Source organism: Talpa occidentalis, unplaced genomic scaffold (genome assembly GCF_014898055.3).
Source record: "Talpa occidentalis isolate TD23 unplaced genomic scaffold, MPIMG_talOcc4v2.1 talOcc4.4, whole genome shotgun sequence".
NCBI lineage: Eukaryota > Metazoa > Chordata > Mammalia > Eulipotyphla > Talpidae > Talpa > Talpa occidentalis.
The window spans coordinates 99,002,730-99,019,065 of record NW_023604295.1 but is presented as its reverse complement, the minus strand read 5'-3'; the positions used below and the strand labels follow the sequence as shown (position 1 = coordinate 99,019,065).

The window sequence follows — 16,336 nt, the reverse complement described above, 5'->3', positions numbered from 1 at the left end:
GGACTGTGGAACACTGCTCTGGAAGTGGTGCTGGCTGGGGGGTAGGGGTGCATGGATTGGCCAGGGAGCTGAAGGGTCCTTGGACAATGTCCATAGCTGAAGCCATTTTTTTCATGTGTGCCCACATAGAAAATGGACCGTGTTTTAGCTTATTCTTTTTGGAAACAAGTTCTGTAGAAGCTGTAGAACTGAATACCTGCAGAGAAGGGAGCAGATTTTGTGAGTGATTACAACCACTGGGCACTGCCATTTTGAGAGCTGCTGGGGCCCACTGCTGTCTAGACAGTCATATCTGTCACTGTGTTGGGTCTTCTGGTAGCTCTCCCTCTTAGGACCCAATGATCTCAGGACCATAGGTGATGCAGGGTCCAAACTACAAGGGTCAGGAGGCCAGGGGTCCATCTACTTAGCATATCAGTGCAGACAGGTTGTTGCTGAAGGCCCTCCTGCTTTTTTTACCAGGACTTACACATCTCTGAGTGTCCTGTTCCTGTTCTGTTTTATAGATGGGGAAGCTAAAGTCCCTGGAAGTTGAGAAACTTGTTTCAGGTCATACGTGCGGTCCATACTGGAGATATGAGTGGAACTTGGGTGGCCTGACTGCAGAGTTGGAGGCTGTCATTGACCCCCTCCCCCAACACACACCTTCCTCCACAACCTGCCCTCCTGAGAAGTGAGGGTGGGGGTTTGCACAAGACTGTTTCCAGGAGATCTCAGATCGCCCCAAACACATTGTGAGAATTGCTGGGTGAAAAGGTTATTTTGGGGTCATTGGTCCGCCCAGTCCCCCACCTCCTAGGAGCCTTAGGCTGTCCCTGTCAGGAGCGGACATCACCCCTTCTTAGCACAGGGAGTGCTGAGTGGTGGGAGTGGTGGCACACTGCATCGGACAGTGCCGAGGAGTCAGTCAACAGTAGACCTTGAGCCTGCCCTGCCCTGGGCCCGGCCTGGCCCCGTGAGAGGCCAGGGAATGAGGACAATCGGCTCCTGTGCTCGTAGAACTTCTGAGCTGCTGAAGAAATGAATCTGCCATTCAGGAAACAACCTCAAACTATGCAAGATGGTGCTAATAGTAGGGGAAAGGACGCAAGAGACAGCAGCCAGGGAAGCTTATGTTTTGGCTTAAATATTCCGAAAGTCTTTTATAGTATTATTTAAATTGCCAAGGCAGTGATACCACCTTTTAGGAAGAAGTTTGCAGTCTGAGGAGGGCTTGAGTTGCCCATGGACTGGGAGGGGCTCTGGGAGCCTCGGTTACCAGGGGAACCACACAGGCCACCTCCGCTGCCAAGTGACTGCTGTTCCAAAAGTTGGTTTCTGAGTGGAGAGGGCTGCCTGGAAGCTCAGCGTTTCCCTTGGAAACAATGTTCTGAGTGATGGGTGACATCCCACACGGGCCTATTTAACCTGACTGCCATGGAGGTGGGAGTGAGCTTCGAATGGGGGAGGGGAAGAAAGCTGGCACTGGCAGGGGGCCACTGAGTGGGTGTGCTCCCCCTCTCCTAAGAACAAAAAAAAGCAAGTGGGGACAACAAATATTTGAAAAACTTCCCTGAACTGGGCACATTTCATACATTTTAATTCCACACTTAGATCTTGCAAATTAGGATTCTCTAACCAACTCCAGCTAACAAATAGGAAACTGAGTATACTATACACTAACTTGCCCAAGTTGGCTCAACTGTTTGTCTGTAGGAGAGTATCTGGCACAGAAAATTGGTGGGGAAACTTGAAGAAGAACCTCGGGTTCACCTTCTGCTACCTCCCATCTCAAAGGGGCCACGTGTGACCCTCACTAGTGAAGAACCAACATTCTAGAATGGCCTCTGCGGTGGCTTCTAGTTGAGTAGGCTGGAGAGGAGAGGCATTGTCAACGTAAGGAGGTTGCTCCTTAGTAACCAACTATCTTTTTATACTGTGGTAACTTTATTGTTATTTTTAAAGATTTATTTATTTATACAAGAACTGGGGTACAGGCCAGAGGTTCAGGAGGGTGAGAGGATTCACCAGAGATAGAGCAGGGAGCAGAACAGGCAAACGGACCGAAAGCACAGCTGAGGAGAGCAGCAGGCAAGACAGGAGAGGACTGCTGTACCATGTGGGTATGTCCCTGGCCAGCCGGGAATTGAACCCATGCCTCGAGGCTGCAGACAGCTTCACAGCACTGACGCTCAACCTGCTGCACCACCAGGGAGGCCCTGTGGTGACTTTAAAACGGCTTTCTCTACACCACGTGAGGTGTATTTGGTAGGAATGTGTGCATGCTGTGGGCATTGTTTCCAAAGATGTCGTTTAGTCGGGATCATTATTTGGGGGGCAGGTTGAACTGGAAAACCTGCCCATCTGGAGAAGAGACCACCTTTTCATGAATGAGAAGGAGGAGTCGTTTCTGGACTCATTCTCTGGCTTTGACGACCCCTTCTTTTCTTTTGGGCTCACAGTTTTAGAAGGGTCTCATCTATACATTTGGTCTGAGTAGAGGAAGGGAGTCGGTCTCAGTCCCTTGCTGAAAGGGTCATCCTTAGATCCTGCATGAAGAGACCAGCATGGAGGCCAGTAGGTTGTCTGGTGGTTCTTCACAAATACAAGTGTGGAGGTTCCAGTTCCTTCAGTAAGCTTCTGCTTGCTGTGCTAGGCTTTGGTGATACAGAGAGGCCCAAGGCATAGTCCCTGCCTTGTGTACAATAGATGTATAGAAAATTCCAAGTGTGTTGTGGCATCTGTAACAGGAGTAGGCCTCAAAGCACAGGGTAGAGGCGGTGTGTCCTATGGGGGGAGATTCTGAAGGCAGTTCTGACCCATGCAGAGGTGTGTGCTCTCCCCATATCGTATCCCAGGGTGTGGTGCACTCATTGTGACCACAGGGAACACCACGAGAACACCAATCTGGTCTGGGGAGAGTGTATGAGGCTACAGCATGGATGCTGCTGAGAGATCAGTGGTGGTGGCCAATTCAGGCGCTGATTGTTCAGTGAAGTAACCTGGACTGGGGGCGGCATCCTTCGTGATTTTTTATGAGTGATCCAGTCTGATTTTTATATTTACTGTGTATTCTACCACTATTCCTTTGAGTCTGAGTTGGACGGGAACCCCAGTTGGCTCCCTAGGTCTCTCGGGGCTCCCACACTCAGTGCAAGGGCACTCAGTTAAAGGAAGGGACCCTCAACGGAACATTTCCTGTCGGCTGTTTGTTTGGCAAGCAGAGGGCGAGTTTTCGTAAGTCCCCAGGTGCTTCTGCAGTGGGTGTTCTAAGTGCTGACTCAGGTTCAGTTCATGTCCTCTGTCATATTTGCTAGTGTATTTCTTGTTTTATTTTGAGAAGAAAATCAAAAGAAATGATGTCCCTTCCTGGTACCCACTGGTGGTTTTTTTTGTTTGTTTGTTTGTTTTTATATTACTACCTGTACAGAATGGTAGGGAGCTTTAAAAACAACCTCTAAGTCAAGAATTTTTGCCAGGTCCGGCATCATTGTCCATCCCAGGGCAGGACAGAATTAAGGATGGGCAGTGAGGGGCTGACAGCTGCTCCCTGACTTAAGAGGCAAAAGAAAGCTGGCCCCCACTTCTCTCCCCATTTCTGTTTCCCTCTAATGCCCTTCTTTCCCTTTGGACCACAGACTGTGTTAGGTAGGAGAGCTCAGTTCATAGACGCCTCAGCAAGTGTCCTTCTTTGCACAGAGAGAGGGAAACAAGATGTTGGGTCTGCATCTGGTGCCTGGTCCTTCTATCCTACACCAAAAGAGCTTCAGTCCCCACTCAAAAGAGAGGAAATAGCACATCTTCGGTTAACTGGAACATTTTTTATGGGGAGGATTTTTTTGTAATTCAATCAGTATTTTTATATTTGTTTATTAAAATTTTTTCACTCATTGTTCATTTTTATAAAGTAGTCCCTGAGCACCCGTGAGCACCTGTGGCTATCACCACAGCCCCTTGTGCTCTTCCCTCCCCTGTTGTGTGCCTCAGATCTATGGTTTGCCTACAAGTTTTGTCTTTTTCCTGATTCTTTTTTCTATTTCTCTGTATTTGTTGGGAGGATTTTAATATTAAGATTTTTCAGTGTAGGGGGCCTCCCTGGTGGTGCAAGGGGTTAAATCTCAGCACTATGAAACTATCGCAGCCACTGTAGCACAAGTTCGATGGCCGGCCAGGGAGCTGACCCACATGGCACTGTAGACCTCTCCTGTCTCACCCCCCGCAGTGTATTTCAGTAGATCTGCCTGTTCTGTTCCCCACTCTGTCTCTGGTGAATCCTCTCACCCCCACACACACACCTCTGGCCTACACCCCAGCTCTTGTATGCATAAATAAATAAATCTTTTTTAAACTTGTTATTGAGAATTGAAAAGTTGAGGAAGTGCCTCAAAGTCTGCCTGAGAGACAACTTCCTGTGGACCCCCTCTCTGCCTGGATGTGCACCTGCATGTGTATCCAGCTCTGGGCAGCTTCTGGGCATGTGTGCAGTCATGTTCTTGCTGCTTTGTGGCCTTTTTGGATTCTTTTCATACATAACAATATGAGCATTTTCTAACTTAGTGAACAAACACCCTTTTTAATGGTGGCATAGTTAGTACTGCATTGTATGGATAAACTTTTTCTTTAACCTCTTTATCCCACCATTTATTTCCATTTCCCCCATTCTTTTTTTTTTTTTTTTTATAGAGGCATGTTTTATTTATTTGTTTGTTTATTTGTTTGTTTGTTTTGTCTATACATGCACTGGGTACAGTCAGAAGCACGGGAGGGTGAGAGAATTCAGCAGAGCCAGAGCGGGGAGCAGAGCAGGCAGAAGGACCGAATTACACTGCTGAGGGGAGCAGCGGGTGGCAGGAGAGGTCTGTGCGCCATGTGGGACCCTCCTCCGGTGTCTGGGGAGCAGTCGGGGATCGAACCAGCGCCGCAGAGGCCTCGGGCAGCTTCACAACCCAGCGCTCAACCACTGTGCCACCAGGTTGGCCCCCATTACCCCCACTTGACATCTTTGTACATTTTCAGTTAACTCTTTAGGATAAATTCTCACCTGTGGTATGACTGCGAGAGAGGGCATGTTCACTTTAAATTTTGGCTTGTTGGCACAAGTATATTCCCGGTCCAGTTTGGACAGATTTACACTCTCACCCACAGTCATGAAAGCACCCACTTCCCCTCACCACAGGGAAACCCTAAATGACAACATCAGGCTTCAGAAACTGCAGGAGATTATGCAATGACATGCATGTGTGCCCTGTGCAGATGGCACAGCCACATAACCCACATTTGTGTCTAACACACTTTCTGTTGAAATCTAGAATTGAGGGCTCCTTTAGAACTAACAATAACTGTAAAACTCCAGCCCTTTAAAGTGAGAGGTGATGAAGCTCTGGGCAGGTAGGTCAGTGACCTTCTCAGGTAGCCGCGATGGACACAAGACACCTGTCCCTTATCCTCCCTGCTGCCTGAGCCCCATTCAAGTCTTCAAGTTTCCCTGTTGCACAGACACTGGGGTTCTTGCTTTTCTCCTACACTGACGTAGGATCAAGCTTTCACTCCTTTGGCTCAGGTTCAGGTTTCAGACCATCCAGGAATGCCCTACCCAAGGGTGGGATTGCTTCTCCCTGACAGGGTCCACGGTTAGGAGCTGAAGTCTGGCAACTACCTTCACATTGTTCTTTAGGTAACACCCTCCCCTCATTGTGTAACATTTGGTTCTGTCAGCCTCTTCCTCCTTCTGGAAACTGTGGGCTCCATCATTGTAACAGATCCTGGTTTCCCTGCCATGTTTCTGATTGCTTTTTCCAGGCTCCCTGCCTGCCTCTCCCCCTCCTCACTTCGTGACACCATTTCCAAAGGTCGCTTCACTTCTCTGCTGTCACCTCTTCTCATTCAGTCCTTATCTGTTAAGGACCAGTCTTTTAGAATCCTGTTCTCACATTTCTAGTACCCCCCTGGCACCTTAGCTCAAGGTTTCTCAGCCTCACTGCTGTTGACATTTTCAGATAGAAAAATCTTTGTTGTGGGGGGCTGTCCTGTGTATAACAGGATGTTTAGTAGTATACCTGCCTTCTTCAGACAAGATACCACTAGCACCTACTTGGTTTTGACACCAAAAATATCTCCAGATATTCCAGATATCCCTGGAAGGGAAAAACTGCCACCAGCTGAGATGGGAAGCTACAAAACTTAGCTCTACTTTTCTCCAGTTTAAATGGGTTGACCAGACACCAATATTCTAGCCCAATTTTGTCCATGCTAAAGCACAAGGAGACCAGGGAAAGGGGTTCAGGATCTCACAATTCTGAGAGGTGAGGGGCCTCCCACCCTTTAAGCTCAATCACCCTCAAATCCTCAGCACTACAGCCCTAACTGATCAGAGTTGACATGAATGGGAAACTGCCATGCCATCCTGCTCACTATAACATACCCTTGCTTACCTTTCCAGGTATTGGGCAGAGTATAGTGGTGGAAAATCTTCTCTGACATGACTTTTGGCTGCACTTGTTAAAGACAATGTGGTAGCTAATACTGTGTCCCCAAGACTAGGCCTGGCACATCATTGATATTCAATAAATGATTGAATAAATCATTTTATTTATTTTTTTGATTTAAAATTTTTTTAAATTTTATTTTTATATTCCCCATACAATTGCAACCCCCTTATTTTGACCCCAATCCCTTCTTTCCCCGCTCCCCCCATGTGTGTCTCTGGTTCATATTTTTTTGTTGATTTTGATTTTTTCTTTCTTATAGTTATTCTTTTTCCTGGTCCCTTATTTAGGTTTTCTGGATTCCTGCTATGAGTGAGACCATCCGGTACTTTTCTTTTTCTTTCTGGCTTATTTCGCTGAGCTTGATCCCTTCCAGCGCCATCCATGTTGCTGCAAATTGCATGTGTTTATCTTTTTTGATTGCTGAGTAATATTCCATGGTGTATATGTACCACATCTTCTTGATCCAGTCATCTATTTTTGGGCATTTGGGTAGTTTCCAAAGCTTAGCTATTGTAAACAGTGCTGCTATAAACATAGGGATGCAGGTGCCCTTTGGAATAAATGTTTCTGTGTCCTTTGGGTAAATACCTAGGAGTGGAATTGCTGGATCATATGGAAGCTCTATCTTTAGCAGGTTGAGGAATCTCCACGCAGCTTTCCATAGTGATTGGACCAGTTTGCACTCCCACCAACAGTGCAGGAGAGTTCCTTTTTCTCCACAACCTCGCCAACATTTGTTGTTGCTAGTTTTTTTAATATGTGCCATTCTCACTGGTGTAAGATGGTATCTCATGGTAGTTTTGATTTGCATTTCCCTGATTACAAGTGATGTTGAAGATTTTTTATATGCCTGTTGGCCATTTGTATTTCCTCTTCGGAGAAGTTTCTTTTTAGCTCTTCCGCCCATTTTTTGACTGGATTATTTTCTTTGTTTTTGTTGAGTCACATCAGCTCTTTGCAGATTTTTGTGATCAGTCCTTTATCACTAGTGTTGTGTGCAAAATTTTTCTCCCAGTCGGTGGGGTTTCTCTTTGTTTTGGTTCCTGTCTCTTCTGCTGTGCAGAAGCTCTTTAATTTGATAAAGTCCCAGCTGTTTATCTTTGCCTTCACTATCACTGCTTTGGGTGATGACAGCCATACTTATATCAGATGAAATAGACTTCAAATTAAAAAAAAGTAAAAAGAGACATAGATGGACACTACATTATGATTAAGGGGACAATACATCAGGAAGATACAACACTCATCAACATATACTCACCAAATGAAGGGGCACCAAAATATATGAATAAACCATTTTAGCAGTGATTGTCTCTGGTTGTGGGGCTAGAAGTGACATTTCATTTTGTGTTTCTTTATTTTCTGTAATTGGGAGTTTTTGTTACTTGATCTGGAGGAAAACACATGACTATTTTCCCCTACCAGAGAAGAACAAGGCCCCTGCCTCATCCCCATATCTTTTTTCCCCAGGTCTGACCCATCCGAAACATGGCCACCAGTGCCGTCCCCAGTGACAACCTCCCTACATACAAACTTGTAGTGGTGGGTGATGGAGGCGTGGGCAAGAGTGCCCTTACCATCCAGTTCTTCCAGAAGATTTTTGTGCCTGACTACGACCCCACCATTGAAGATTCCTACCTGAAACATACAGAGATTGACAATCAATGGGCCATCCTGGATGGTGAGATGTGCATGGTGGCCCTCCACAGGGTGGGTGTTAGAGTGGAAGGGTTAGGGGGACATGGTCAGGCTTGGGGGAGGGGTATATGGTGCTTTCTTCCACATACTATTATGGGACAGTTGGCATAAGCCTGTGTATGGCTTCCCGGGAGAATTTTGAACAGCTTTAGGGAAACCAAAATGTGTATTCAACAAAAAAAGCCAAGGCCAGGCTCATGCCAACTCAGTAATGTCATGCTTATTTCCTCCTGAGCAGAAGCTCTGATGAGCATTTACAGATGTCTCTAATGAATTTTTAAAAGCAGGGGGATATATTATTTTTTAATAAACATAATCTTCATGGTAATTGTTGAGGGTGGTGTGTGAATCTTTCCTCTGACATTGTTTCTGGTTTAATCTAAGTTCTAGATTAACAGTTTTCAAAATGTGGTAGCTAGGCCAGCCCCACAACATCACCCAGAACCTGTGAGAACTGCAAGCTCTCAGATGCTGCCGAGTCAGAAGTGCTGAGGGTGGAGCCCAGCGATCTGTGTTTTAACAAACCCTTCAGGTGATGCTGAAGTTAGAGAGCTGATGCTCTAGTTAGATTCATACCGATTATTACTTTATACTATCTCAGTCTTTCAAACAGCTATTAATCATAGAATGTCATTTTAGGAGGGAACTGTAAAAATCAATCCTCTATCTGATATGTGATTTGCAAATATTTTCTTCTAGTCTGTGGCTGGTTTTTCATTCTCTATAAACAGTATCTTTCCAACCTCAGAGTTTTTAATTTTGATGAAATCCAGTTTATCAGTTTGTTGTTTTATGGATTGTGCCTTTGGTGGTCTAGTAAAGCAATCTTTGCCTAACACAAGGTTTCAAAGGTTTTCTCCTGTTTCCTTCTAGAAGTTTAATGGTTTGGGGTTTTATATTTAGGTTTATGATCTATGCAGAGTTAATTTTTGTATATAATATGAGGTATGGACAAGGTTCAATCTTTTTGTATATGTATATGCATTTATCCCAGGACTGTTTGTTGAAAAACTCGACCTTTTCCCACTGAATTGCATTTATACTTTTGATGAAAATTAGCTGTGTAAATATTGTATTTCTTTGATCTATATTTTTATCTTTACATTACCACTACACTGCCATGAAGTCAGATACTATTAAAACTCCAACTTTGTTCTTTTCAAAGTTGTTTTGGCTAGTCTAGGTCCTTTGCATTTCTGTATACATTTTAGAATCAGCTAAATTATTAAATTCTAAATTTTGATTTGGATTGTGTTGAACCTATAGATTAATTTGATGAGAATTGACATCAACATCTTAATAATGTTGAGCCTTCCAACCCATGAACACATATGTCTCTACATTTATTTTTCTTTAATTCTCTTGTGAATTATTTTGTGTTTTTTGAGTGCATAGGGCCTTTACATCTATTGTCATACTGTACCTATGTCTGTATTATAAATGATATTTTTACTTCAGTTTTAATTATTTGTTTCAAGTATATAAAGATACAATAGAATTTTCTATATTAATCTTATAACCTGCAATCTTGCTAAACTCACTGTGAGTTCTAGTGACTTTTTTGTGGATTTCGTAGGATTTTCTACACAGATGATAATGTCTGTAAGTAAATCCTTTTGCTTTTTCCCTTTTCAACCTGGATGACTTTTATTTCTTTTTCTTGCTTTATTTCACTGAATAAATATATAGATAACCTGTCTTGTTCTTGATCTTAAGGAGAAAGCATTCAGTCTTTCAACATTAAGTATGGTGTTAGCCATTGGTTTTCTTATAAATTCACTTTAGGTTGAGGAAGTTCATTTTATTCCTAGTTTGGCTGGAATTCCATTTTTTCAGGAATGGTTTTTAGGCCTTGTTAAGTGCTTTTTCTGTGTCTACTAACAGAATCATGGTTTTTCTTTTTTAGTTTGTTAATATTATAAATTCTATTGATTACTCTTTCTAATGTTAAACCAATATTGTAGCCCTGGAGTAAACTCCACTTGGTGACATGTATTCTTCTTTTATATTTTGTTGGCATTGACTTGCTAAAATTTTGTGTAGAATTTTTGTGGCTATGTTCTTAAGAGATCTTGCTGTGGTTTGCTTGTAATGTCTGCACAATGCTGGCCTTACAGATTGAATTGAGAAGTATGCCATTTTCTTCAATTTCTGGAAGAGTTTAAACAAAATTAGTATTATTTCTTCCTTAAATGTTTACTTTGGGCCTAGCTGGTGGCACAGGCATTTGAGTGCAATGCTGTGAAGCTGTCAGCAGCCTCTGTAGTATGGGTTCAATCCCGGCCGCCACGGAGATACCCACATGCGCAGCAGACCTCTCCTGTCTTGCCCGCTACTCCCCTCAGCAGTGTATTTCAGTCAGTCTGCCTGTTCTATTCCCTGCTCTGTCTCTGGTGAATCCTCTCACCCTCCCGCACATCAGGCCTGTACCCCAGTTCTTGTATAAAAATAAAATAAATCTTTAAAAAAAAGTTTATTTTTTTTTTCCACTTAAGTTTAGTGAAATTCACCGACTGGGACATCTCAGCCTGGAGTATTCCTTGTGGGAATGTTTTTAACTTTAATAGATATAGGACTATTTAGGTTATCCACTTCTTTTTCAGTGAACTTTGCTTGTTTATGTCTTTCAAAAATGTTCAGTTTGTCTAAGTTATCAAATTTATTGGCATGAAGTTGTTAGTTTTACTTCTTTTAGAAGTATAATTTAACATCTGTAGAGTCTGTAGTGATGTTACCATTCTCACTCCTGATATTGGTCATTTGTTTCTTCTCTTTGCCTTATCAGTTTAACTTGAGATTTTTCAATATCATTGATTTTCTCAAAGAACCAGATTTTGAACCCATTGATTTTTTTTTTTTCATTTGGGTCTATCGATTTCCACTTTTTGTTATTTTCTCTTGTCAGCCTACTTTGGATTTATCTTGCTCTTCTTTTTCTAGTTTCTTGTGTACAAGCTGATGTCATTGATTTGAACATTTCTTTTCTAAGATGTTCATTTAGCTGCAGTCTGCAAATATTAAATGTCATGTTTTCATTTTCATTTGGTTTAAAATACTTTTTGATTTCCCTTTTGATTTCTTCTTTGACCCCTTGGTTATTTAGAAGTATATGATTTAGTTTCCAAATATTTAGGAATTTTCCAGAGATCTTGCTTTCTATTTTCATTTCATTTTGTCAGAGAACATACAGTATATTATGTGAGTTCTTTAAAACTTATTAAGGCTTGTTTTGTGGCCCAGGATATATTCTGTCTTGGTAGATGTTCCATGCACACAAATAAAGAACATGTATTCTGCTGTTGTGGGGTGGAGAGTTCAATGAATGCCAATTAAATTGAGTTGGTGGATAGTGTTGTCTAGGCCTTCTATTGTGGTGATGACTGTTGTTCTTTCCATTTTGTGGGTGGAGAAAATAGCACAGAGAGATTCCTACAGCTAGCAATGGTCTTAACTTCGCTTTGTCTACTATGTTCTCTCTGATTGCCTGGAAAAATCCCCTTCCAGCTCCCACAGCTGATCCCTGTGCCTCTGGAAATGGGAATTGGAATCCAGGAATAAGGGAGTGGGACTTGCCTGGATGATCGGGATCTACAGGCACTCATCTGCCCCTCCAACTCCCCACCCGAAGTCCTTCAGAGAGTTGGGTGCTTGTTCTGATCTGAATTTCAGATCAGAGATTCGTTAGCTTCCTCAGAAGCCTTCTGTTTTCCACACTGGGGATCTCATAGGCAGCCCACTTACATACACACCTGTTTCTTATTTTCTTTCAAGGGGCCTCATTGCCCTTGTTCTCTAAGAACCTAAGAGCTAGGAGGAGACAGCTGACCTGACAGGGGCCAGTGACCAGACTGCATTATCTGCAAACTGCTCTGCCTTCTTCCCCTCAAAGGTTGGGGACCTTCATCTCACCTTCCGTTGTTAAGGCCCAGCTCTGGTAACATCTCTTCACCATCTGGTCCCCACCACTCCGTTGTGGGTTTCCATCAGTTCCTCCATCTCTGACTCTGAGGACCTTCTTATGGTCTCTGGCTTTGGATCCCCACCTTTCAGCCTTGTGACTTACTCATCCCAGTTCTCATGCTGCATAAATCAGGAAGACCCAAGCCTTATGCAGAGTCCTGGAGTTTTGTATTTGTTTTGGTTTGTTTTTTATTGTGGTAAAATATATATAACATAAATTTTATCATCTTAACATTTTAAGTGTACAGCCTTGGGGTATTAAGTCATTGTCCTTGTTCTGCAACCCCCAACACCACCCATTTCCATAACTTATTCTCCTTCTCCAATTGAAATTCTACACTATTAAACACTAACTCTCCTTTTCCCCTCTCATGCAGCCTCTGCTACCACCATTCTTTTTTCCAATTCTATGAATTGACTACTCTGTGTATCTCATGTAAGTGGGGTCATGCAATATCTGGCCTTTTTTGACTGGTTTATCTAACTTAGCACCATGTCATCAAAGTTCATGCATGTGGTAACATATGTCAGAATTTCCTTCCTTTTTAAGACTGAATAATGTTCTAATATATATATATTATATTATATATAATGTATACACACACACACACACATTTTGCTTACCTGTTCATTCAGTGATGGACGTTTGGGTTATTTCTACCTCACTATTGTGTACAATGCGGCTGTGCACAGGTATCCACACATCTGTGCTGGTCCCTGCTTTCCGTTGTTTTATATTAGAGTTCTGTGCCTATTTTTTCTGTGAGGTTGAGGCTGAAGGCTTCTGAACTCCTAACTTTACATCAGAGGAAATGGCTGTACAGATGGAGAAATAACTTGCGTAGCAACAGACCTAACTAGAGGCAGAACCAGGCCAAGGGTTTCTTGACTGTGCCAGGCACATCACCCATTCTATCATGCTGCCTCCTACTCTGACACAGGCCTTGGGCATACAGGGAAGGATGTTGAGCAAATCTTCTGCCCACTGACAAGTAGGGGCAGGTATTTCTGGGTCTTCCCACTATATGGGTGCCAGCCACACCCTCTGCCCAACCAACCTGTGGAATCTTGCTACTTTCTTCCATCAATAAAGAACAGTCTCTGGATACTCCTTCCCACTTAGGGGCTCTTGGGCCTGGCTTTGCAGCCACTCCATCCCCATCTTTCCCCAGCAAGAGCTTGGTATTTGCAAAGAACGAAAAGCCCTGGCTCTTCTCTGCACCCTCAGAAGCTGGGACATTTCCACCCTGGCTTCTGCCCAAACCTCAGACACAAGTGCTGTTGTATTCTCAGAGGGGCCTGGACCTGACTTCCCCCTGAACACTTGAATCCACATTCTTTCTAGGGAGGGGGAGGAGATGAGGACATTGGAAGGGCAGCAAGAAGGAAAGGAACATTTATTGAGAGCCTTTTTTTCTAAGCTAGGGGCTTTACTTGATAGACATCTATGCTCAGCAGCCCTTAGGCTAACTTCAGAGCAGTCACTTCCCTGTGGCCCCCAACTAAGAGTGGGTTACAGACAGAACTGGCTGATCCTTGTATGCATCTCCCCTTTTTTATGCTGGAAGTAATGTGGGAGGAAGTTCCCTCTTTTCCTTTATTAAAAAAAAAAAAATGACCACTAGTCTGAGATGATGAAATCCAGCCCTGCAGGCCTCTGCCTGACTCTTTCTCCTGGTTCCATCAGCCATCCCTGCTTGAATGCTTCCAGTAACACAGAGCTCCCAGAACACCAAGGCACCTGGTCCTGTGCTTGCCACTAGAAAGCCCTTCATTACACTAAGGCCAGATCTGCCTCCCAAGCCCTCTTTTGCTGTTGCTCCTTCTGCCCTCATAACAATGTTAGCAGTTTCTGTTCACCAGACCTTGCTTGAAGGCTAGACTCCATGCTAAGGGTCTTATAGGGATTTTGTTTTATTTCATCCTTCTAACATTTCTGCTAAGCTGAGATTAGTGTCTTCATTTACAGGTGAGCACAGCTGCTCTTCATCTTTAGCTGGTATGTACCAGCACTACCCTACTAGTTGATAAAATGGTATCATTTTAGATAAAACTGCTGCCCAATGTTCCTGAAGGCCTTTCCCCACTGAGCCCTGCTACAATACCTGTCCAGCAGTCCTTGGACAGGTCAGTCCTGAAGTCTCAGAGAGGGGATGTACTGTGTCCGAGGTCACTCAGTTGATCAGAGCCCTATTGTGTCTGACCCCAAAGTCAGAGCTCTTAATTTTGCTCTGTGCTCACAAGCCAGCTTGGGAACTGAGGGACTCTGCCTAGTGGCCTAGAGTCAGCTCAGCAAGGCAGAGTGATGAAGGTGTGCTTGCAATGTGCACCCTCACCCTTCAAAGTCCCAGCACAGCCTGGGGTCCTTCCAAGCTCATCAACACTCAAACTCCAGGTGGTTTGCCTCTTACATGGCTGACAGTCAGGTCCTGTACTCCTGCATTTGATTTTGGGTTTGCCCTGATTTCAGAAGGTCACATTGATTGGAATTTCAGAAATCATGTGCTTGGTTTGGGCTGAGTGCATCCATCTGGCCAATGTGAGTTGGGCACTCACGTGTCTGCCCTGGTGTTTGGTGACGTGTGATGCTGCCAGCTCTGGGCTCCAGTGAGCCCCTGCTTGTTGCTATACCCAAGTCTGAGTGCCTGGGAGCTTCTCTTTTCCTTGGGTATACACAGCCTCTGGACCCGACCTTGTATCTCATCTATGGGGTCTGCATTGCCAGTAGAATATACCCTCACAGTCATTGCAAAGAATAAATGAAACAATACAGATTGTAAACCACTTGAGGAAAAAGATCGCGTCTTTGTCCATCATTGGATCACTGGTCAGCTGGCCACGATTTTACTCAGCACACACTATTAGGTGCTAAATCTTGCTTGTTGGGTAAGTGAAGAAATACAGTACCTGTGAGGGTTGGCACACAGTAAGCCTTGGTCAATGCAATAGTTGCTGTGATTGTTGTAATATGATTCTGATTACTATTTATGAGGGTGACTCAGTGCTTTCATGAGTAAACCCCATCACATGTGCAAATGAGAGGCCACCAACCATCTGCCAGTGTCTGGGGACTTCTATGAGTGAGGCTTGAACTTCTGACTTGGAGTTACCTCCTCTCCAGTGATGATGCGGACTGGCCCCACGATTCCTGTGTATTTGGGTATGTTCACTAATTTACTCAGCAAACACTTCGGGGTACCTGCTAGGTGCTGGCTCTTTTTCAAGTCCTGAGGATTTAATAGCTGGGAGAGACAAGCCCCTGCTCTCATGGTGCTACATTAGAATGGGGGAGACAGAGTGTGAATAAACATGTATTATTAATGTGCTATATGTTATAAGTGCTCTGAAGGAGAATAAGGCAAGGTAAAGGAAATAGAAGTGAGAAAAGAGTTGTTCTCTTACATAGGCTGGTCAGGGAAGACCTTCCTGACAAAGTGATGTTGGAGTAGAAACCTGAGGAGAAAGCTGGGCCTATATACTTGAGGGCAGACACCTCAGAAAAAGTTCAAAGAAAAGGTCCTGAGGCCTCTTGGGGCAGAGCTGAGAGGCTGGGTGCAGAGCGAGTGAGTGGAAGCATAATAGCAGAGAGATAGCTGCAAGCACTGGTCTCACAGGCCCAAGGAACTGTGAAGCCATTAGAGAGTTTTGAACAGAGGAAGAACATGGTCTGATTGATGTTTTAGGAGACTCACTGTGGCTATGGTGTGGAGAATAGACCAAAGGGGAGCCAGGGAAGCTAGTTAAGAGGTTCCTGGTGGTAGACAAGATCACTGCAGAAGCAGGAGGTGAGTTCAATTCTGGATGTATTTTGAATATTTCTATTATTTCTGTTTCATTATTTGCAAGTTTTATTTTTATTTATTTATTTATTTTTTATGCAAGCACTGGGTACAGTCAGAAGCACGGGAGGGTGTGAGAATTCACCAGAGCCAGAGCGGGGAGCAGAACAGGTAGACTGATGAAGTACACTGCTGAGGGGAGCAGCAGGTGCAGCAGGAGAGGTCTGCGTGCCATGTGGGACCCTCACCGGTGGCCGGGGATTGAACTGGCACTGCAGAGGCTGCAGGCAGCTTTGCAGCCCAGCGCTCAACTGCTGTACCACCGGGGAGGACCTCAATTCTGGATGTATTTTGAAGGAGGAAAAAACAGGATTTGTTGCTGAACTGAGTGTATGGGTGGCATTAGTAGAATAGAGTTTATCAAGACTAGGA

At 44.0% G+C, this 16,336-nt stretch overlaps 1 protein-coding gene across 8 annotated transcripts in view; it reads left to right on the top strand.

Annotated features, from left to right (window-relative positions):
- The window catches only part of MRAS (muscle RAS oncogene homolog), a 75,601-nt gene that overhangs the window by 38,508 nt on the left and 20,757 nt on the right, over nucleotides 1-16,336 (top strand). For 5 of the 8 annotated variants that reach the window (XM_037525907.2, XM_037525908.2, XM_037525909.2 and 2 more), the window contains one exon: nucleotides 7,938-8,148. The exons of 1 other annotated variant lie outside the window; for it this stretch is intronic. In XM_037525907.2, coding sequence (XP_037381804.1) covers nucleotides 7,956-8,148 — 193 coding nt within the window. In that variant the 5' untranslated portion in view covers nucleotides 7,938-7,955. 2 more of the 8 variants (XM_054700793.1, XM_054700794.1) reach the window with 2 other exon arrangements.